The sequence below is a fragment of the Leptinotarsa decemlineata genome, unplaced genomic scaffold, assembly GCF_025532065.1.
Source record: "Leptinotarsa decemlineata unplaced genomic scaffold, Ldec_3_MD MMD2_tig00026314_RagTag_RagTag, whole genome shotgun sequence".
Classification (NCBI taxonomy): domain Eukaryota; kingdom Metazoa; phylum Arthropoda; class Insecta; order Coleoptera; family Chrysomelidae; genus Leptinotarsa; species Leptinotarsa decemlineata.
Window position 1 is genome coordinate 14,904,823 of NW_027412684.1, and position 23,470 is coordinate 14,928,292.

The window sequence follows — 23,470 nt, forward strand, 5'->3', positions numbered from 1 at the left end:
TATGATATGGGTGTATTTTTACAATCCGCATATATTATGATCACAAGTTGTCTGATTTGATTTTTCGCACGCAAACTATTGTGGCCTCTGCTACTCGTTTTTGAAAGTTAATATTTGAAATACAATATTGATAAGTTATCCTAATATTCGCAAAAGGAATTCTTATCATATCTGCCGTTGCTTCCACTTGCATAAATATTAATACTTTGTTCACAATTTTTCTGTTTTGTCCATTAAAAACCTTGTTTGTCAGATTACTGGTCGAAAGCATTCTAAAAGACATTGAATAACTCACAGTTCACCACACACAATAATATCCTCACTTATTGTTCTAGCTCGATGTGCACTACACGAGTTTCTCGATGTTGATGAGCTTTCGCCCCACTCCGCCAGGTGGTCTACTGCGCGTCCAATATTCAGAATCACAGCTAGATTTGCCAAGCTGTAGACAATTATACAATCCGGTTTTTGAAAAATCATCATCATTATGTGCTGTTTGACAAATTGTAGAAGATTTCATGAATAAGTCGAAAAAAATCCAGATCTCGATCATAATGCATGGAAATGAATTTATATCCGAGTCTCAGAGGACGATGAAAAAAAAATCACTTTTTTTTATTGAGTAGTTACGGTCTATAAAAATAATTACACACATACTAATATGGACAACTTGATTTTTCACGGTTTCACCTTCAAATACCAGGACGTTGGAAAGCAATATTGTAACTTTAATTGGATCGTGGTCATGCCTACAGTCTTTTGTTGGTTTTTTACAAACATAAAAACTACGAGGTTTTGGTATGTGGGCGGCGAGAAGGCATGGAATGTGTTTCTTCTTAATAATATCAGAGGAAACATTCTGCTAATTCGTATAGAAAAAATCGTTATAAAAACATAAGTGCATTAGTTTGTTTTATAAATCATGTAGAAACTGGACATATTAAAGGCAGTTTGTAATAGATTTGTGGGTAGATTATAATATCGTGCTTCACGATTTAGTCTAAAGCGTGCATTTTTTGTTAACTACTTTTAGTTTTTCAACAGTTATCATTCCAACAATAGAGCAGTGGAACTTTGAGGCATAATGTCTGTCTGCTAGGAAACAATAGTTTATGATTCATACATACTTTTTTTCATAAACAATTTGCCTACCGGGCATATTTCAAAAAGAGTCACTATGAGCAATAGTCTCCAATTTTTCTTACTCATAGAAGAATGGAGATTGCAAATTATGATGAAATATGGTCAACCATATAGCGAGAAAACATCTATTCTGATAATTGGAAGATAAAAAAAACATCTGAAATTTCATACAGAAAACATGAATTCAAAAGCTGTAATAAAATAAATCATTTCGATAAACATTAATTAAAAAAATAAGAAACGACCAGGGAGAGTCAACTGGTTATCTTGTAACTGTAGTGGATTTCAGCCAATAGAATATGGTCTCTTTTTATAGATCTTCAAGTTCCTAGAAAAAAGTGTAGTAAACAATACAATGATCGATAAACTTTCAATAGTTACAAACTATTTGTATTCAATATAATATCAGTTTTGTAATCCAGAATAAGTACTATTCCAAAACGCCAGAACTGCAACACTTTTCTCGACGCGCGTTTCACCACTCCGTTGACATTTTCAAGAGATGAAGTAGATTGAAACTAAGCTTCAAAGTGTTGAAAAGAGTGTTGCAGGTCTGGCGTACTTGTTTTTCTACGCCAGAGGTTCCAGTTCTATCTTCAATTCTGTTTTAAGATGCGTAACCATATGAACCAGTTGTCCGTTACGTAACACTTTACATACTTGGCTTGTTGTGAAGTTACAGGGTTTTCTTCCGGAAGCATTTTGACTGGTCGTATGAATAATTCTGTAACGTAACCGAACAAGGTACGAAATAACGCCGCACGCAATGGTGGTTTGGTTTGTAGGTGCATACCTAAGCAGCCCGTGAAGAAACACCGTACATGAACGGCTGGTTGTGAGGTGACACTTCCGAAAACTTGTTCTAACTGTTGGAAATCGTTCTAACCGAACGAGGTACGAACAGTAGCGCCTGCAACATATTTACTCGTCCCAACATGTCGCCGTGCGTAACTAACGCCTGTACGGTTACGCATATCGAAGTGCAACAATATTTCTTCTCCATTAGCCGTAACGTAATGTGTTAGCTGTTTCGTTACATTTGTCACAAATTATTACTCCTCTCACGAGTACGTTTGTCGAAGAGTTACGACAGTAGTCTATCTCCACTTGTTGCAGCGTAATGTGTTCGCGGTTACGTTACGAGTCATTCGTTACAAATGGATATACGCCTTGCGGGTACGCGTCGTTACAAAATTGTAACAAATGGATACGCCTATTACAGGTACGCATATCAAAGTAGTACGGTAACTTTATGGGTCATTTTTTGCAAATAGATATGCACCTCACTGGTATGGTTGTACTTTTTTTCTATTACTCGTAACGTGTTCACGGTTACGTTAGGGGTCATTTGTTACAAATGGATAAGCGCCTTACGGTTGAGTTACAGACCATTTTTTATAGATGGATTCTTGCATTACAGGTTCGCTGTCGAAGTGGAACGGATAACAAGCATCAGTAATCCGTTTCTACGTAACATGTTGCGTTACGGTAACGTTCCAGTTGGGTAACATGTTGAGTTACATTTACGTAACATGTTTCGTTGCGGTTGCTTTACATGTTACGTTACGATTTATTCGTTTCAAATGAATAAGCGCTCATATTCCAAATTAATATGAGCTATTCTGATTTGAATTCAATTATTTCCAATTTACGATTTCCACGTAGGCATCGGACTCTTAAAGGTTGAAATATTATAGTTTATATTCATTTACATCGATAACGCAATCAGGCTACCCTGTATATAAAGGGAGTTGTGGTTTATCAGGCATGATTTACTATAACTACGTTTAGATATGCATCTTTTTGCACTTTTTGTTCACTTCGTTTATAAGATCACCGGGAACATCTTTAAATTGCGGTTACTGACAGCTAAAGCTCCTTCACATAGTTTTCACAATACGAGGTGCATTCGTTAACTGGTTATTATTAAAAATTCGAAAGTTGCTGCCCAAATTTTTGCTATCGATGAAAAGTTTCCTTTTTTATCCATAATTGTATTGCAGCGTTTTCCATATTCAGGTTAGAAAAGTGTTCATCATCAAGATTTTTTTTCAAGACAATAAAAATGTATTCATTCATTTAACTGTCATGAAATCTTGACATTTGCGAATCAGATAATTCCGAGGGAAACGTTTAACGGAACGAATTGTTCGCAGAATTTCTGCTAAATGGTATACCATCCTGCTGCATTGGAGAGAACGGCGTTGTGAAACTATTCTCACGAATAACTTTGACATCTCGAATACACTAGATATACCGACCAACGCCCTCTTTGCCATTATCAGTGCAGGTTATTGAGAGAACACGATCGCTAGTCACCGTCCCCATTAGTATAGTCAAACAAGTTGGAATTATGATAAATCCTGACAATATATATAAACGTACAGTATTGTAGCAAGTGATTTTTACCGATCAGTGATCGCAAATACATCCATGCTAACATTAATTGCATGTGCAATCAGAGGTGCATATGCCTGAGTAAAAAAGAGGCTGTGCCACACAAGTTGTTTTTTTTTGCGTTTCTGGATCGTCCTGTTGCCTGTATACCATAATACAAACCCCTTGGAAGTGTGCCATATCCATTATTAAAATGAATAATAATTTATTACAGTGTATGTCTGAATTATTCTAATAAAACCTTCGTTTTATCAAAAGGTTGATTTTGTGGCATAGCCCCTTCTTTAACTGAGGCACTCAAATGTAATTCTAGAAAAAACAACATGGTTACCACTCGAAAACTTCCTCGTACAGAACATTGAAAGTCCCCTTTGAATTACTTGAGATGTTTATACGTCATTCTATGATATAAGAACATACCGAGTGTTGTTCAATGAATTGTTTCCTCCTCGCTTTTGGGGCTTCGTCACGAAATGGAATTGCTACTAGTTGACATATATTATTTCCGAAGAAGGTTTCATACATGCAGTCAAGACGCATTGAAACTGACGAGAGAGACGACAGAACTGACAGAGGTAATACCTCGAAACCGGTCTGTAGGTGATCTGCTCTAATAATTTCAGCGTAGTCCTGCTGCTGGGTGAATGAGAAACATCTGCGAGATTAACCCCTGTGGGTTACCAGAACCTACTGTGTAGAAACGTAGGAATATATGAATATTTCGATATTTCATTTCGAAATATTAATTTTCTTATAACAGTTCGAATATTCTCTTCATGAATTCCTACCAGCACAATAAAACACACACTAACTTGTTTGTCCTTATTTTTTTTGTATTATAATTTGCTAAATTAATCTAAGTTGCTAAACACATAGCAACTCAGCTTAATTTATATCCACTATTCAAATTTCTTGTTTAGCCGCTCAATTCACTTTCTAAACTGCCCTCTTGGGTCGGGAAGACGGACTTATATCGGTCCTTTCGAGAATTCTGTAGACGGTTCAGTACTGGACTAGAATTTCACCGGCGGTTCCAGACTGCATTATTTAGAGGTGAGGTCATGTGTTTGTTCGATGAGTCGGCTGGCGTATCGATCAGGGGTGGCTTCAGATTCGTTACAATAATAATAGATACTCAGATTATTTACCCTCTAGTTAATAACTTTTTTTTCAGTTTGTATCTGAAAGTTGCTTCTTTGCATGTACAACCGTGGAACGGACGGTTTGGGATTCAAACTCCTATGGAGGTGCATGATTTTTTCTGGTCTTTTCGTCGAGTTGATACTGCTCCTCTACTTCTCTTCTCCAAACAAGTAGAGTAAGATTGGAATGGCCAGTATATTCGTTGCAGCAACTTTGTTGTTTCCTGACAGTTCTGATGACCAGATATGTCGGAGTTTGTGCTGATACTTGCCGCGGAGAGAGTTCTGCTGGTGTTACCTCTTGTGAGTGGCGTTCTTCCACCCCGTCTCTCCAGCATCCAGATAGTGTAGGATGCTTCCATCTACGAGCTGCACATCCTTTCCGTAGTCCCCGCATCATCCTCTTTTGGTATGGAGCATTGCACATTTGTCTATACCAAATTTCATAGCGATAGCATGCGTGTATCTTCCATCCCCTCAAAGACTGGTGGATATCCTTCTCTCCAGAGGCATAGAGTTTAAGATCATTCATATAAAACAAAGGGGTTTCCGGCGATGCCACAGTTATACTCTCGAGTATTTCTGAGCGCAACAGATAAGGGCAATAGTGAGATACGCAGAAGAGAGAAGGCGACTGAAGGAGTCGCCCTGAAATGCCTTCCTTCTTAAAATCTGAGCAAATGCAAGCTGGGTTAATGTGATGTTGTATCCAAAGCCTTGCGGAAATCGATCCAGGCCATACTATATCCAGGCTTTTACTATATAGAGTCCTGCGTTACACATTCATCGATGAGCAGGTTCTCTTTACATCCATCGACTCCTCTCTTCGACCCTCTCTGTTCATATATCCGTTCGAACACTCGGTCAACTGCGGTGAGTATTCGTGTGTATGAGATGCTCGTAAATAACTCAAATTTAAGAATGTTATCGGTCTGTGATTCTTAGGAATTATTGTTGATACTATTATAATCATTTATACTAGTATACAATTCGCAGTTGAAAATATTTCTGCTAAATATGCTCGGTTATAAATGGAGGTTCCTCTGATGGATTAGTTTCTCAAGCCGACCACCTCAAACACCTTTTTTGTATAACTGGTGATACGGCGATGACTCAACTCGATCTTATTTGAGAGGTCCGCCCCGGGCTTTGGTCGAATTCCTGACACGAATCGCAAATCGAAATCGTGAACCTCGCAAGGCACGCGCGAACCGAACAATCGTACGCTTTTGTAGTACGTGAGTGGAGCAAGGTCGCGCCAAGCCGGTCCGAAATGTTTTTCTTTTTTTTTTATTCCGCAGAGGGCGCTCGCGGGCTGCACATGTGGTCGTTTCCTGGAAAGCGATTATTAGTCCAGGAAGTGACCTTTTTGTCGTATAGTTTTGTCGAACAGCTCCGATGTTTATAAACATTTGAATTTTGATTGTACTTATCCTGGAGGTGTACGAGGGTAGTCTGGAAAGTTTCCGTCCTAACAGATATACAAGACCTTTTTTTCATATTGTTTTTAATTTTTTTTTTATATTTTTTTAAATATTTTTCAACATAGTACCTTTTGAAGGTTGTCGCAGTTGCAGTTTTTGTACATTCCGAACGTTTATCGTCTGCCAAGCTCTTACGCTAGTTGCACACACACCGATTTTGGACGGCCAGTATAAAATCGGCCGATATTTTATTAGTAGCGGGTGCTTGCACACTCACCGGATTCTTATCGGTCAAACAATCAGTTGCTTTGTTGTCGTAATTAGCACGCACTACCAGAACGAAGTTAATGCGTAGTAACTACAATTTCCTCGAGCATTCGAGACTGGAATGGTCGGTAAAAAACCGGTGTGTATGCAAGAGTGTATTTAGTCATGTACGCCACTACTTCTCGGTTCTGCCGGCGATACGCTAGTTGCACACACACCGATTTTAGACGGCCGACTTTGTACCGGTCGTCCAAATTCCAATAGTGAACCACACACGGGACCTGGCACACACGCCGACCGGTGATCGTCGCCGGTAAAATACCGGTGAGCAGCCGTTCACTGCCACTGTATCGACCAAGTAACTTTTGTTTCATCAAGTTTTTCGGTTGTTTTTTCATACTGTTTTTTACGAAAAATAGTGATTATGGTGTCTGTAGACCAACTACAAACGGAGCAATAGCTGTTCATGGAAATAGAACCAAGGGAAAAAGCACTCAGATCGCCGAGTGACGTATGGTAAACCTATGGTAAGATAAATTGAAGCGCATTAGTCGTGATTCAGTATTCGTAGAGTTCAATTCTTTCGAAAATGTATTTAACGTTCATGAAAAATGAGAATTCAAACTTTCTCTTGTATTTGTAACTGTTACCGAAGTTTCGTCCTACAACGACATTTTCAAACTAATACAGTGAACTGAAATATTCAACAATGTACATCCCTATATACCTATACAACCAGACGGTCCTTAATGACTTTATTATCTGTATTTTGTTTACGTGTGACAGTGTGGCTGGCCTAATCTCAAAACTGGCGAGTAAACAATTTTGTCATTGAGTAGGTAACATCCGCAATGCTTACGTTTATGAATTCCCAAGAGTTCCAAATAACTGAGTTTCCAAACCCTTACCTGCATAGTGCAAAATTTTGTATCGTTTAGATTCGAGAACTCTTTGGTTGCATTTCAAGGAATGGTTTGAAAGCGTCCAATTTTTTTTACCTAATCTGAAAGACCATTCATGTAACTCTAGAAGAGAAGCAGCTATCCTCCACCCACCTATCGTTGATGCACCCTGTATAGATATTGTATTCCTTTTTTATAGCAAAGCAAACCAATTCTAAAGAAACAAAAAGAGAGCTTTATAATACATCAATTATTTCCAAAGGACAAAACATTTTTGCATTTGTTTAGGTAAATATTTTGTATATTGAATTTAAAGCCTATTTTTACCATTTACATCAGATATGTATGGACTAAAACTAATAAAGGTGTTATTGTCTCAGTATAATTCTCATTTACATTCAATTCATAACGATTTATACGATTTCATATTTATATTCAAACTTAATGTAAGTACGTAAGTACGTATGTAAGTAAGTAAGTACGTTCAGGATTCACTTGTCAGCTCATATACACCTACTCATGCACATTCCCTTGGTTTCTACTTCCATGTAGCTGATAATAGTCTAATGAACAAGTTTAAAAAATGAAAAAAAGAGATGAAGGTCCTAAAAATATGAGCGATAGCTCATTCGATTCGGAATCACCTCTAGAAAAATGTTTTTGAAGGATTTTGGTGCAGGTAAAAAATTGCAATTGAAAAGTCATTCAATTGTTAACCAACAAATTTTTCCCCAATCTCTGTTAGCATAAATAATAGGATAAAAGGTATAAATAATTGGCCTATAAATTTTAAACTTCGTGGAGCCCTTTTGATATATATACTTCATACGATCCTGCGATAAAAGTTCATGAAAATTCATTAATTTGTTATGATTTTTTTATAACTATTGCAAAATGAAATATCTGAAAATTGTTGATAAAAAAATATTCAATTGATATTTAGCTATGTCTGTTTTCACATTAAACAATATGTTTATTAAATTGTTTTAAAGAAATAGAGAAATTCAATATTTTTGAAATTTTTTTTGTCATTTTGTTGTCTAATGATAATTATGATTAAAAACAATCAAAATTTTAATTTTTAATTGTTTTAATCGATTTTTTTATATTTCGATTGTTTAAAAAATTAGTTAAGAAATAATTTACACTTTTAAATAGTTTGGCAAAAAAATTCTATTTATTACTTGATTGTTTATTGGTTTAACAATTTGTTATAAACAAATATTGACCAACGTTATATCTGAAGCAGAAAAAATTATGAAAACAGCTATATATGAAAAAGTAGGCACTACAATTACCGTATCGTATGATATTAGAAAGTATTATAATAAATAAAAAAAATTATGGCACTTTTTTATATATAGCTGTTTCTATAATTTTTTTTTTTGCTTCAGAAAATAAAATTTAACGTTGGTCAATATTTGTTTATAACAAATAATTAAATAATAAACAAAAAATTTTTTTTGGCAAACTATTCAAAAATTCAAATTATGATTTTATTTTTAAAAGCAAAATTATTTCTTAACTAATTATTTAAACAATCGGAATATAAAAAAATTATTTCAAACAATTAAAAATTGAAATCAAGAAAACATTTTTTTATCATAATTATCTCTAGACAACAAACAAAATGTTTCAGAAATTGGGAACGAAGATTGGGAAAAGATTTTTTAGTTAACAATTGAATAACTTTTTGAAAAATGGTGATAAAACTTTTTTTTCTACGGGACTCGTAGATACTAGAATTTTTTCAAATTATTAAAATGACATTTTATGTTATAAAAAAAATATTATTTTTAATAAACTCTCTTCAGCGGCAGCGCGCGTATGCCGTACAGCCCCGCGGAACCCTATTTTCAAAGTTAAATTAAAATTATAAATAATGGAGATAGAGTTTCGGGAGTTAGGACTTTTTTATTGGAAATTGCCTCCTCTTTAACGTGCTTTTTTCAAAATTGCTCAAATATTAAATTTTTTTGAGTTATTAACGAAAAACTAAATACCATTTTATTAAAATCTTATTTTGTTAATAACAATTGCAATTTTTTACCTGCACCAAAATCCTTCAAAAACATTTTTCTAGAGGTGATTCCGAATCGAATGAGCTATCGTTTATATTTTTAGGACCTTTATCTCTATTTTTCATGTTTTTGAACTTGTTGATTATACTATAAAGATTGTTTTCGATTCGTCAACCGCCAAAACTGAAAGCTTCAACAGGAATTAGCCAGAAAATGATACATTGCTTGAACCTTTTCTGAAGTGTTTGCAAAAATTTTCAACATAATTTTTTCCTAGCATCAAAATCGAGCGAGTAAAACCGAAAATAATGTTGGTTCCTTCGCTCCTATTGAAATTGATCCTACCATTTATGTACTTGTGATATACTCTTAGAAGTTTTTCTGGTTTAAAGTGCTCAGTTTGTAAAGAAATTGAGTTTGAAGTGAAAAAAGATGTTTCTTAATTCTGCAAAAAATCAAGAAAGAGCAGGCTGGGTTCTGAAAAGCAAATAATATTATAAAAAAACAGACTGGGTAATTCACATTATTCAAACACGATTGTCATATAATTGTTTATTGTGAACTTGAAAATTTTACAAACTAATATAACTAGGTAATATAAAAAGTTTAACTGAAAAACTAATTAGACATATGTTCAGTCATCAATTCAGCTAATTTACATATGAATTCAGGGTCGTTCTCACGCTCCGCCCATTGCACAATTTCCTCTAAATTTTCTTTATTTATCGTGCCTTTCACTAGATAAAATTCCTCTTTTTTAGTGGCCATTAAGATTCGCTTGGCGAATGAAAAATTCTGTCTTTCCAAACAAATATCCAACGCAGTTTTTCCTTCATCATTTTTGATGGTCAAGTCGCAATTGTATGATATCAGTAGATCTATGGTTTCGACTGTACCTCTCTGTTGACACGCAGATATCAAAGGACTATTTCCAGATAAGTTGGGTTCGATAACGTTCACATCGAGACCAAACTCAAGAAGCAGTTTGACAATTTCGTTGTGACCTCCAACGCAAGCCCAGTTTAGTGCCAAGTGGAGGTCTTTGAATTCCAGGTAGTCCTTATCTTTGTTTTCCAGAAAGAGTTTGACTATGTCCAACTTTCCATATAGACACGCCCACACAATGGGAATGTAACCCATACCCGTGATGTTGTCCCTGGAGTGGGCATCCGCCCCTAATTCCAGTAAACCCTTCACACATCTCACATCCCCAGTTTTCACAGCCCAGTGTAGGGCGTCATTCAGATTACTGTTGTTTTTGTACTTTTTCGCACACAGCAACTGTATGACTTTCAGTTGGCAGTTTTTTCCTGCCAGCAACATTGGAATATTTCCATCCAAGTTGATATCTCTTGCATCAAAGCCAAACTCGGCGGTAATGATCGCCTTAGAAACGCCAGAGCTATCTCGAACTATGTCTTCCAATTCAAGAAGGTGTTCCACGCACTCGTGGTACCCCAACATCGATGCCCAGATCAAAGCGAGTTCAACTTCCTGCGCATGCTCTTTCCTGTATGTCCTTGAAAGCAATATTTGAGTTATTCTACTCTTTCCGTACAAACTGGCCCAAACCAGAGGTGTGTATCCCAACCCTTCGAATCCATCCTTGAGATGCTTATCAGCTCCTGCTTCGAGCAAAGCTTCAACACACTCGGAATGACCTTGTCGCACAGCGAAGTGCAAAGCTCCCACTCCCCCTTTTGCTGAGTTCAAGGGTTTTGGTCCCAGCGAAATGAGTTTTACTGATAGGAGAGCGTGGTTATTGGCTTGAGCCCATCGCACAACTTCCTGGAACTTCTCTTGCGTATTCAATACATTTAAATCACAATTATCAATTGCGGTCAGGTGTTTAATGACATCTAAGCTGCCTGATTTGCTAGCCAACAACAGGAAAGTATTTCCATCGTTGTCGATTGTATTAACATCAATGTAGTCGAGCAGTACACTTACACAGTCTCGGTAATTGGAGGAAGAAGCAGTGGAACAGGCCTGAAGTATTTGTTCTCTGGGAAACTCTCTGTTTGTTACTAATGCCCTGATTATTTTAGAATGTCCGTAGGTAACTGCGTACTGCAGTGGGCTGAAATCGAAGCCATCAAGCTTGCTTTCATCAGCTCCCATTTCGAGCAGAGCTTCCACACAACTCAAGTGCCCACCTTGACAGGCATAGTGGAGAGGAGTGAGTGATGATTTCTTCTCTTTTATCATTTCTAATAAATTGAACTTTTTGAGAAGTTGGTAAGTTACATCTGACCTCTTTTGAATGCCTGACGAAAATATAGGGTTGTTTCCTCCAACATCCTTCTTATTCACATCAGCTCCCATATCGTGTAGCATCCGCACTATGTCGGTTTGGCCATTAAGGCAAGCTCTATGTAGAGGGAAGCCTTGGTCGATAGTCAGAATTTTTTTTGATAAAAGAATAGAGAGTATTTCTTTACTCCCTTGCCCAGAAGCAATTTCCGATAAGTATTGGTCATTATACTTCGCTTGCAATAGCTCTTTGTTTTTCAAAAACATATCCCTGATCTGAAAATCATCAAAATGTGAAGTTTCGCCAAACTTTTGGCAATTTCGTTTACTAAAAATTTGATGAAAATTCCTGTGGACTACGATAAAAACGAAAACTTCAAATATAAACTCCTTCTCGAATAATAGTTCCTCTTTAGCAAATTTTTTATAGAGACTCTCAACAACTTCTAAAGAACACGATTTCATAGCGGAATCGAAAAGGTCGTATCCAAAAAATCTGTCTTTGGTATTCTCCAATCCATATTCAAGTAATTTTTCTATAATTTCTAAGGAGATTTGCTGGGAATCTTTTCTAAGAATTCTTGTATGAATACCAGACTCTTTCCATTCAATGTGTGAGTGTGAAGTAATGTTGTTGATTCCCTGGATACTGCTTGCCTTGTATAGGTCGTAAAATGTTCCGTGGGTAACTGCTACCTGCAGAGCTGATCGACCCAGGATATCCCGATCAGTAACACCAACGTTGGATTCGAGAAGAGCTGTAGTTTTTGTCATATCGTTGGATAAAACTGCTGAATGTAAGCTCAAACCTTCTGATAAAATCCTGTCGAAGAATAATCTAACTGGTTGTAGTTCATGATAAAAAAGCATCTTCACCAGCGGTGACCAGCTCTGGTCAAAATTGCCAGGGATTTTTTTATCCATAATTTTCTTCGATAACCACTGAGCTGCTAAAAATTCTGCAAATGTTCGGTGGCCAAAAAGAACTTCACCATTATCACTGATACCTGACACGATCGAATCTTTTTTATAGCTCTCTTTAAATGCAACAGAATCCTCATCTAGGTCGTCAAAGTCTATAAGATTTTCCAAGCTGTCTCTGGTATAGAAAAGCTTCAACGCCAGCTTAGACAGCGTTCTTTTCAAACTCGTGGCTTCATACGAAGTATATTCGTTCAACTTGATATTTATGAATTTGTTATACACCGCTGCAATGGTAAACACCTCATCTTCGTTCTCGCTCGGATCATTGCCAAACACTTCTGCGAACATTTTCGTCTGCAGAGGAATTCCCACGAATGATTCGTCTAAGAAAGATGTACATTTTTTGATCGACTGTACTATGCTATCGATTTGCGTTTTGTCGTATTTCAAAATGTGGTGGTTTTCAAAGTACTGGTGAAGAAAGTTCGTGTGATCACTAGTGCTGAAGCAGGTCAGTTCATAAGCTAAACAACCAAGTTCCTTTTCCAGCTCGTCTTTGAACGTAAGTCTGGTTGTGACCCACAATTTCATGTTTGACATTGATTTCAAGAGAGACATCGTTTTTGTTGAAGCCACCTCATCGTAACCATCAAACATCCAAGTCATGTGGTCCTTTAATGAGTGTATCATCAGACTCATGGCAAACGGTCTCAGACAATCTTCACAGTTCTTTGTCTGTTGGTTACACAAGTATTGTAAAATATGCGCCTTTGATTCACAAGATTCTATTAGTGAGATGTGATCGCTCAGATTCACGTAGGTCACCCATTCGTTCTCTTCGAGATGGTAAGCCATACTCTTCAGCAAGTTCGTTTTTCCCATTCCTGCATTACTGCTGATAATCTTTAACTTGGATATATGTTCTTGGGCGAGTGCGTATTCACTGATTGTGCTATCTCTATTGAAACTCGTGGATTGGTCTTGCAAAATACCAACTGATCCTTCAGATCTTAACCACTCTAAACGACCATTCGTTTCCAATTTCAGAATGTGCACGCTCTTCCCTGTACAGTCGTGTAGGGGTTTAATGGAATCCATGGCAAGTTTTAAGAGAATCGGAGTCTGGTCTATTGTCAAAATATAAATATTGTCATTTGCTGTATTTTCTTCTACATTACTCAAGTACTTTATGAGGTTCATTCTGTTAATATAGGAAAAATATACTCGTAAAGTCATCTGGTTCCACGGTATTTTTTCTTCCTCCCCTTCAATAATTATGAACAAATCACCTTTGTGAGACTGGTTCCTCCTCTTGAAAACATTCTCTTTATTGAGTAGAGCTAACTCAAAAGTGGGCTTAACCAAATGTCTCTCGATGTGAAAGTCTCCTAGGTCAGGTTTGTAACCTAAGACAGGAGGCGTCCTAATGATAGACAGATAGGTTTCCGGTTTCAGTTCACTAAGAACTTCCTTGGCATCCCTCAAAAATTTTAATGAAATGTAGGATTTGCCTTGAAGGGAAACTGAAAGCATCTCCAAATTATTCTCGAATAGTTCGTCATCCTTAAGGGAACACAAATTTTCAAAGGTGTCGAAATTGCCGAATGTAAGTGGCTGGGCGCCTATCAAAATGAAACTCATGCTCTGCAACGCGCTCTCGAAGGCATTGAGAACGTCTATCACTATTTCTGAGGATGATCTGCAATCCAGAATTATAGGAATTAACCTAATATTCCAGGCTGACATGTAGAGGTCTCTCAAAACAAGGTGTGGCACAAACTGCTGTCTTTCTTTCAGAACGCTGCTGATGAGATCTTTATCCTTGTTGGAAGTCTGTTTATATATAGAATCGAGTTGGTCTTGGGCGATATTGGTATTCCAGGGAAGTGATTTATCGATATGTATCTCACAGGTCTCGTTGATCTTCTGTCTTATCATCGCAAAAACGTTTTCTAAGTATGTCGGTTCGGAAATGTTGGTCACGTTAAAAGCCACCAAAGTTTTTCGTAAAGTTTCCAAAGAACCTTCCTCCTTAGCTGTACCTATTTCAGGATCGACCACGTACGGCATCAATATAAACTCCAGTAACCTTTCCTGTACATTTTTTTTATTGAGTACGATAATATCACTCTTTCTGCCGAGGGACCATTTCGAGAAAAAGTTTACCAGACTTCCAACAGAGATGTTGTTAATATTTTTGAACTTTTGATACAGCTCGGTTCTTATCAGTGCGTCAAGTTGTGGTTCATCTGCTTGGTTATCGTATAGAGCTAACATGGGTGTGGGAGGATTGATTATCTCGGATGCGGTCTTTTGTTTTTTAGATGTATTTAGGAACTCCGTACCGGGAATACTTCTCATTGATATCGAGCTTCCTTTATTTGTCTTCAAGCTGGTATTCGTGTACAGTATCAAATGTACCTGGTCCACGTTAACGTTTTCAAAGATAGCAAGTGTGTTTATGTTTTCATTAATTTTATCATATGCTTTCTTGTACTTTTTGAGAAACGAATCAAGACTCAGTGTGTGTTCGGCTTTATGTTTCAGCTGAACGCAGAATACTTCTACAGACCCGTTTTTGTCTACGACTTCGACAACCACATCGTCAAAGTCTCCAACTCCTTCTATGTTACACACCATGCGAAAATCCGCCACTGTGGAATCCAATGCAAGTCTTGTTGCTAAAAGTGCGGCCATTTTGTATTCGTAATTTCTCCCATAATCCCTGGCCTCTTTTCTCAGTTCCATAGCCTGGAATATAAGACGTATGTTAGAGACGAATGTGCTATTGGGTAATCAAATAAATCCCGATCTTTTGTAAAAAGTTTTTGTGAAAATCTCAGAATAAAGTGTTTTTCAATACATATTGTGTAGCCTTGAAAGAATGTAATTGCGTGAAAACTATTTTTCGTGTTTTTTGGCCGAGCTGCATGTGTTTATGCTTGACGTTGGTACCGAGTTGGTACATAGGACAGGAAAGCTTTTCCCTTGACCAGCCTAACTGGGGTTACTTTGGTGTTCTCTCTCCAGGATCGTATGGCCCGCTCGAATTCTCCTTCGCTGTACCCATTTCCTTTGAATACATTTTTTAGGTGATTAAGTTCTTCTGGAAAACTCTCAGGTTCACAGATATTTCGTACTCTCTCAACCAACGTTTCAGTATCCCCTCTCTCTTTTGTTGTGGCTGGTAGTTGGAGTTTTTGTTCAGGTACGTACCTGTCCGTGTGTGTTGGTTTCCTATACATTCTGTGAACATCAAGGAAGTCTGGAATTCCTTGGGTTTCTCGTTCCATTGTGAAATGAAATTTTGGGTCGAGATAGTTTAGAGAGTGAGCATGGGTGTGACATTTGGCTAGTTCCGCAATTTTCGAAGTCATCAGGCCGTAGGTGCCACTGAGTCCTAAATTTCTTAGTCCAGCCGCTTCCTCGGCTAAAGAGTCGGCAATGCGATTAACTTCACTTCTGTCGTGCCCTTTAACGTACCTCAGGATGTTATTATCGACCGAGGCTTTGGCTAAATCTTGGTGGCACTCTAGTACTAGCCCTGAGGTAACACGTTGTCTGTTCAAAATAGGACTTGTCTACTATCAGTGCAGATTGTTATGTCTTTTGCCAGAAATTCCTTTCCTGGTTATTTCTTTTGTGTCCATTGAGATACCAGCCAGTTCTGTTTGAACCAAGCTCGTATTTTTTCCCATTCCCCACTCAATCCTTATTCTTAGTGATCTGGAGTACACTCCACATCCTGAATCTTCTTTGGTTTTTGAGCCGTCTGTATATATGCGTATTGCATTTGTAGCATCTGACTCTGTGTTCTGTTTTATTTGTATTTTGTAGGCTTTATCAAATACAAACCTGGGTTCAATTGCATCACTGATTACCTGCAGCAGAGGTTGCGCAGTGAGATCTTCTTGCCATAGGCTCAGCCTCAATTGACCCATTCCTACCTAGAGGTTTACACAAGCCGTGCGCAATCGTAGCATGGCCATTTACGCAACCTCCTTAACGTAAAGCTCCAAAGGGGTCAGACCAACTGTATAGCCTTAGTCCAGGACAATTAGACTTCTGCTACAGTTGAAATTACAAACATCGAACTTTCTACTAGACCTTTGAATATTCGAAACAAACCTGTGATTCAAATTTTTTGAAAATGTTTCGGTAGTGCAGGGCTATTAGACCTGACTCTATTATGTTTGTGTATTTGAAGTTTTCTACAAACAGTTTCCGTTTTTCTACAAGTCACCGTTTTGTCAAAAATTCGGCATACATTACATTTATTTGTCGTTTAAATTGAAATATTTTTGAATATTTCATATTCATTCACTTCATTTGAGATTTGAATTAGGAAAAATAAATCCATTGATAATTTGAGGTCAGCACCAGCTCATTTACAATAACCATTAACAATAACTGGTATTTTTATTACTGAATGGATACTGGACACAAACTTTTTTAGTTAAGTTCCTAAAAGTAGTATGATTGGAAATATTAGGTAGGTACTGTAATATTTTCAAGAATCAGCAGTGGTACATAAAGAGAATAAATATATCATTTTCATTCGAGCGATTAACAGGACCGTAATGGAAAATTTCACAAATTGAGTATATTTGGAGACTGGCTGTAAATTGAAATATCTAATAGAACAATTCGTTCAGGCCAGTCTCAACTACATACACTGTAGGTGAATGAACTGACACCCATGAGAAAACAACTACTCCCCTGACTAATACCACGAAGGGCGTTGGGTTATATCCGACAGGTGTCAGTGCGATGACACCTGTCGGATATAACCCACATCTGCCTGTGAACGAGGTTACCAACCGCAACTTTTGAAATATAAAAGCACTATATATTCACGATAGTATACGAACATTACCGATCGAAAAATTGTAATAATAATAAAAATGATAATCGACTTTATTCGTCACAAGTGATAACGTATATCTTATTTGTATGAGCGAAGTGTCAGCTAAAGATGTTTTTCAACATTCAATTGAAACAAAAAATACAAATCCATATTTAAAATCTAGAAGTTGAGGTGAAATAAAGTAATTTTTTAATGAAATAGGTGCATCGTCTTGTAATATTATGCAAAACGATACTGATGGGGTGATGAGACAGGTGTGTTCTTCCGAAACTTCGAAGTACACCATTCAGGATGAGTGTTCCATGTAAGTGAAATTTTATAGCGATACTCTTTCATGTATTATATTATTACAATGCGGTGTTCCTAACAAAATTTGTAATGGATTTGTTATGGAATTGAAAAGTTTGGAGTACAAACTGAATGCAAAAAAGTGATGTTTGTGTAATACTTATCGTTTCGGAAGGATGTTTTCTTCCAGTTTGTACCTGAAAGAAGATTCTGTGTATGACCTACACTTCTTTGTAAAGTTTATTTTGAACGTAATTGCTTTTTTCCTTTTTTCGAAAATTCCACATTTTTTGTGTAAAGATGGGGAAGAAGAAAATGGAAAAGGCTGTATAATATGATCATTTTCCAATGAAAGTTGCTATGACCAAGTATAAACAGTTTCCATTTTTTTTTTTTTTCAAAAAGTTAGAGTCGAATTTTCAGTATTTCAAGAGTATCCAAGAGTGATAATAATAATAATAATCGACTATTCGTAACAGGAGATACGGGATATCTTATTTGTATTTACATAAATTGAACAAGACCTGATGACGAAAGGGCGAAGTGTCAGGTAAATCTATTTTTCAACTCAACCTTAAGAATAAATAGATATTTAAATCAACAAATTCTATTCGAATAATATCGCTTACGATACGTTTTCTAAAATGCATAATAATTACGAAATGGGTAACTTTTGCACAATTTACCCGACTCTATCTCTTGCAAATATTTTGGTACAGGATATTATTGAAAACGAAATACTTTATAGAAAAATCAAAAATTTATATAAAAATATTTTACAGAAAATTGGAAAATGTATATATAATTTTGGTCGTTAGCCAATATTTTTTAAGTATGTCTGCTTGTAAAGATTACGCAAATTCCAATTTGATGAAGTGCAAAAGAAATTAGTTATTATGGATTTAACTTTTCAAATATTATATATTCACCTTATTTCCCATCGTTGTTTTTTCTCCAATATTTTTAACTATGGCACTACTTTGTAGGAATATTATGCAGTAATAATCTAGAAATCCTATTTACCTTCGAAGTAAAATCAGATAGAGGTTCTTTGAACAGATTTCAGGACCGGCTTAGGAAACAGTGTACACATTCCTAGGTGATTATATATAAATATGAATACTTGGTTATACAAAAATTACAATGAAAGCTTTCAACACTATTGATTATTGGTGATTATTCGTTCCTAGTAGATAAGTACGAATAATATTTAAAATTTTCAGAATATCGAATTCTCATTCTTCTAAATCATTTTAAGAAAAAATGTGTTCAATTTTTTTAGGTTCAATCTGATATTCTCATGAAACAAACCTCAATATCAAACTCAAACAAGCAATAGTTTTGCATTCTGAAAAAAAAATCGAATACTTATATTTTTGAAATGAATCAGGTCAAAAAATCTAAATATTATGAATAACTTGAACATTTAAGGACACATTTTTCATATATGAGTGGTAGTTGTATTGCGAATCCGGTAGATGAATTTTAGGTAGGAAAACGAAATAAATGAAACTTAATAAATTATTACTTAGATTTTTTATGATCTTTTGCAACTTTTCTTGAATAATTTACTTACTAGCTTTACTTATCGCCATATCTCAAATCATAAATAATGTCAATTAGAAGGTTTGACGCCGAACAAACGTTTGGTAAATTTCATGTGCTTCATTTGTAAGTATACGTGTGGTATATTTCACGTGCTAAGAGGAATTCATTATTATACTTCGCATTATCAAGCGCTAAAAATTCGTTAAGTGACAGTGACGATTTTGGATATTGAAGAAAAAGTGAACCCAAAAAAATCTATTACTCAAGTATTCATAACCAAGAGCCGGTATAACCTTCAAACTCCATAATAAAATATCTTTGGATTTATAATGTCTCACGGAAAACATCAGTATGTTTAAGCCGGCCCTGTTTCGTAGATAAGTTGTCGATTATGAATTTTCGGGAAAATGTTATTAGTCACTGATAATGAAAGGAAACCAAAAAAATAAAGACCTGATGAAATATTTTCTGATGAAACTTAATGTTTTGTTCAATTGAAGGCTGATCAACCTGCTTGGATAAAAAAAATCAATTGAGTTCGTTATCGGGATCGGCTCTAGCATTAAAATAGAATAAATAATTATATAGTGATATTGTGGTTCATGTCCAGCTTGTATTAGAAATTTGAGACGAAAGAGGTATAAAAAAAATGTTTCGTATAAAAGTTTTAGATATCGATGCATTTTTTTGAAATATTATCCAATATACAGCTCATCCAGTAGAAGCGTGTCGTTTCAAAATTAAATTTTTTTTTCAAAATGGAATGGAGTATACCGTTTTCCATATTCGAATTAGGTCAGAAAAGTACTTCTGAAGAATATAGGATTGTATGGGTATATACCGAGCGGTCCAAAAGTTAAACCAAAAATGACGTCATAAAGTGGATCTAATCACCCGTCCTGATTTTCATTGAAATAGAATTTGGGGTGTCTGTTTTGTTACGAATATGTTTGAGAAATATAGTTTTTTTTCATTGAGTATTGATAATTTGAACACTTATTTTTTCATGTTGTAACCTTCACTGTCGCGGTTTCTGGAATATGCCGTTTCTCCCATGAACTTCATATGTGCTTCAAATCGGGAGTTCTTAAATTTCTGGAAATTGTACGACATGGAAAATTTCACTAGAAATATTCGACATATCACAGGATAGTGTTCTCTCATAGTTCAAGTGAATTATAAGCAGATTCCTAATATCTCTGTAAACCGGAAACATCAATATTTTCCAGCCGGCCCTGTTTCGTAGATAAGATGTCGATTATGAATTTTCGAAAAAAATTTGTTAGTCACTGGAATTTCAAGGAAACCATAAAAAATAATGATCTGATAACAAAATATCTTCTGATAATATAATGTTCAATTGAATGCAGATCAACCTGTTTGGAAAAAAAAAATCAAAAAGTCCGGTATCGAAATTGGACTCAGCATTGAAATAAAATGAATATTTATATGGTTTATGTCACATCTAGCTTCTATTAGAGATTTGAAATGAAAAAGGGATCAAAAAATGTTTCGTATAAAATTTTTAGAAAACGATGCATTTTTTCAAAATATACTCCAGTATACAGCTCATCCAGTAGAAGCCTGTCGTATCAAAGTTAGGTTTTTTTTTTCAAAATAGAAATAATAATGTGTGGAATTCTTTGAATGGTTACTTGTCAAGACTCAAGAGGATAAACATTTCCTTGACAATATCATATGGACAGATGAGGCCAAGTTCACAAAAAATTAAGTTTTCAATAGACACAACAGTCATTATTGGGCGCCAGAAAATCCCCATGTTGTCTGCCAAAGGGGTTTTCAAGAAAGATGGCAATTCAATGTATTTTGTGCCATAAAGAATGAGTAAATTTTTTATATCGAGTTTTATGATGATAATTTGAATGCATCAAAATATGAAGATTTACTGAGGAATGGAATTCAAATGATTTTGAATAATAGACCAGGAAGAGAACGTGTATGTTACCAAATGGATGGTGCTCCACCCCATAATTCTCATTCAGTCAGCGAAGCTTTAACCGAAATCTTCGAAGACAGATGGATTGGTAATAATGGACCTTTTCGTTAGCCTCCTAGAACACCAGATGGCAATCCATTAGATTATTTCGTGTGGGGTTTCATCAAAAATATGGTTTACAGTACTCCAATAACAACAATGGAAGATATGAAATCGAGAGTTACAACTGCTTTCAATAGTTCAGACTTGATTAGAAGCACTACACATGACAATCTTTTGAAGAGATTACATGTTTGTTTAAGTAGAGGTGGAGATGTGTTTGAACATAATCTGAAATACACTAACGATTAAATTAACTCATTAATTTATGGGTTTATTATTTTCAGTTCGTGTTTCAGCGTTAATAAAACTATTGTTTGAAGATAAGTTTCATTCGATGGTTGAGGAGTATTTTAATAATTTTTTTTCATTGTATTATCTGTGACTAATTAAGAAACATCAAACGAAATATGTTTTACAAAAATGAATGATGAACAAGGAAACCATGTCAATTTCCGTTTGAAACAGTTTCTCTCGAAAACGGTTCAAAATAGAAATGGTATTATCTGAACAAAGTTAATCTAAAATTGGATGTAGAGCTCAAAAAAGTTGAAATATACAGGGTGTTCCATTTGAAAAAATTGAGTTCCACTCATTTTTTCATGAGATCAAAGTATCTGCATTTTTTGAAGACCCTGTATGAGGCAAATGAAAATATGACTCGGAGTGAAGATCCTCATAGTATCACTCCACTCCATTTCAAATTTGATCGTTTTAGTGCAAGAGAGTTCAAGATTATCAGCATTTATATAAGTTCATGTTTGGTACAATAAATATCGAAATTAATTTATATCTTCTAAACGGTAATAGATAGGTATAGAAGAAATAGTATATGAATTTGTTGACAAAGTGATAATGAATCATAATATGATATTATATACGGGGTGTTCCGCTACTTTATAGTAGAAGCGACAACGCCGCTTCGTCTAGGCGTGTAGGTCATATTGACTTATGCATACTGTGGAATTTTCAGGTTGATCCGTTGAATAGTTTGCCAGAAACGGCTAATTAACTCTCATCATGAAAAGCCCTGTATATCAGTGGCCATACTCAGGTCGAAATATCGCAGTCTCGTTCCGATCATAATTGGTTTTATTATTGTTATACAATCTATTTCAATTAACTGGAAGAGAGGTTAAAGATCGAAAGTACTGTTGATTCAAGAACGATCCGTACTATCTTACCAATTCTCTGAGACATGACCTTTGGCTGGTAGTACCGCCAAAGATATATGTTTTTAAGCGATCGTGGTCCCAATAGAACGAATCAAACTTTCACTGGCCACCTTTGATTATATTTCGTGATTACGGAGTGCTTGAACTGGAGCAGTGAAATTTGGCATTTTTCGTCGGGTATTATTCTAATTTCTTTCATCTGGTTGGAAAATGTTACAGAACTCACTTTCCTCATCGAAACACTTTCTGACGTAAGTGAATTATTATTTAGATTGCATTATATAGCATTCCAAACTTTGGACACAGATGCTCGTGAAAAAGTCAATGACATAATTCACAAAATATATCTGATACAAAAGAACAAACTCCAACGATTGATTCAGTTTAGACTTCCCGAGAAACGGGCCCAAAGTTTGGAAAACTATTCTAATCATAAGTTTTTCGACAGATTTGTAAATCTATCCGACACGAAATTTACACTCAATGAAACGAGATTATTAGAAAAAGGCCTCAGTCATAACATGAAACCATATATTAATTCTACGACCATAGAATGTTTAGGTATAGAAACAGAGCTGGCTTTGAGAGGTGCTTGTAATTATAATAAACATGTCGCGGCAAACATTTTGAAATCTGAACCTGTTGATCAAATTCAGTCTGATGGAGAAAGTAAAATTGCAAAATCAATTGAGAAAAAAGTTAAAGATTGAAGTGATTTTTACGAGAGCAGATAAAGGTCGAACGGTTATTGCATTACATAAAAAGGACTATACATAGGAAATACTCTAGATTTCCTTAATTCAGGAAGCTACGAGATTCTCAGGAATGACCCTACAACTGTGTACCAGAAAGAGGTTAAGGAAACACTCAAAACAATAGAATTGGTTATGAATGGAAAGGATAAATGTAGAGCATTGATCATGAATCCACAACCACCAAAACTGTATTCCCTTATTAAATTACACAAAACCAATTTCCCGATTAAACCACTGGTGTCGTTTGTAACGGCATCTACGTAAAAATCTCAGAAATCCTGATTGAATTGATTCAAACCTATACCAAT

At 35.7% G+C, this 23,470-nt stretch overlaps 2 protein-coding genes across 2 annotated transcripts in view; one reads left to right on the plus strand and one right to left on the minus strand.

The window, feature by feature from the left end:
* Naa15-16 (N-alpha-acetyltransferase 15/16) overlaps positions 1–23,470 on the plus strand; it is a 143,348-nt gene that overhangs the window by 102,371 nt on the left and 17,507 nt on the right. The gene's annotated exons all lie outside the window — the stretch shown is intronic.
* On the minus strand, positions 9,834–18,675 carry LOC111511517 (uncharacterized). Its single transcript, XM_023167528.2, has 2 exons — positions 18,558–18,675; positions 9,834–15,224 (listed from the first exon to the last, which is right to left on the minus strand). Exons 1-2 carry the CDS (start codon positions 18,567–18,569, stop codon positions 9,915–9,917), a joined length of 5,322 nt encoding a protein of 1,773 aa, XP_023023296.2. The 5' UTR covers positions 18,570–18,675; the 3' UTR covers positions 9,834–9,914.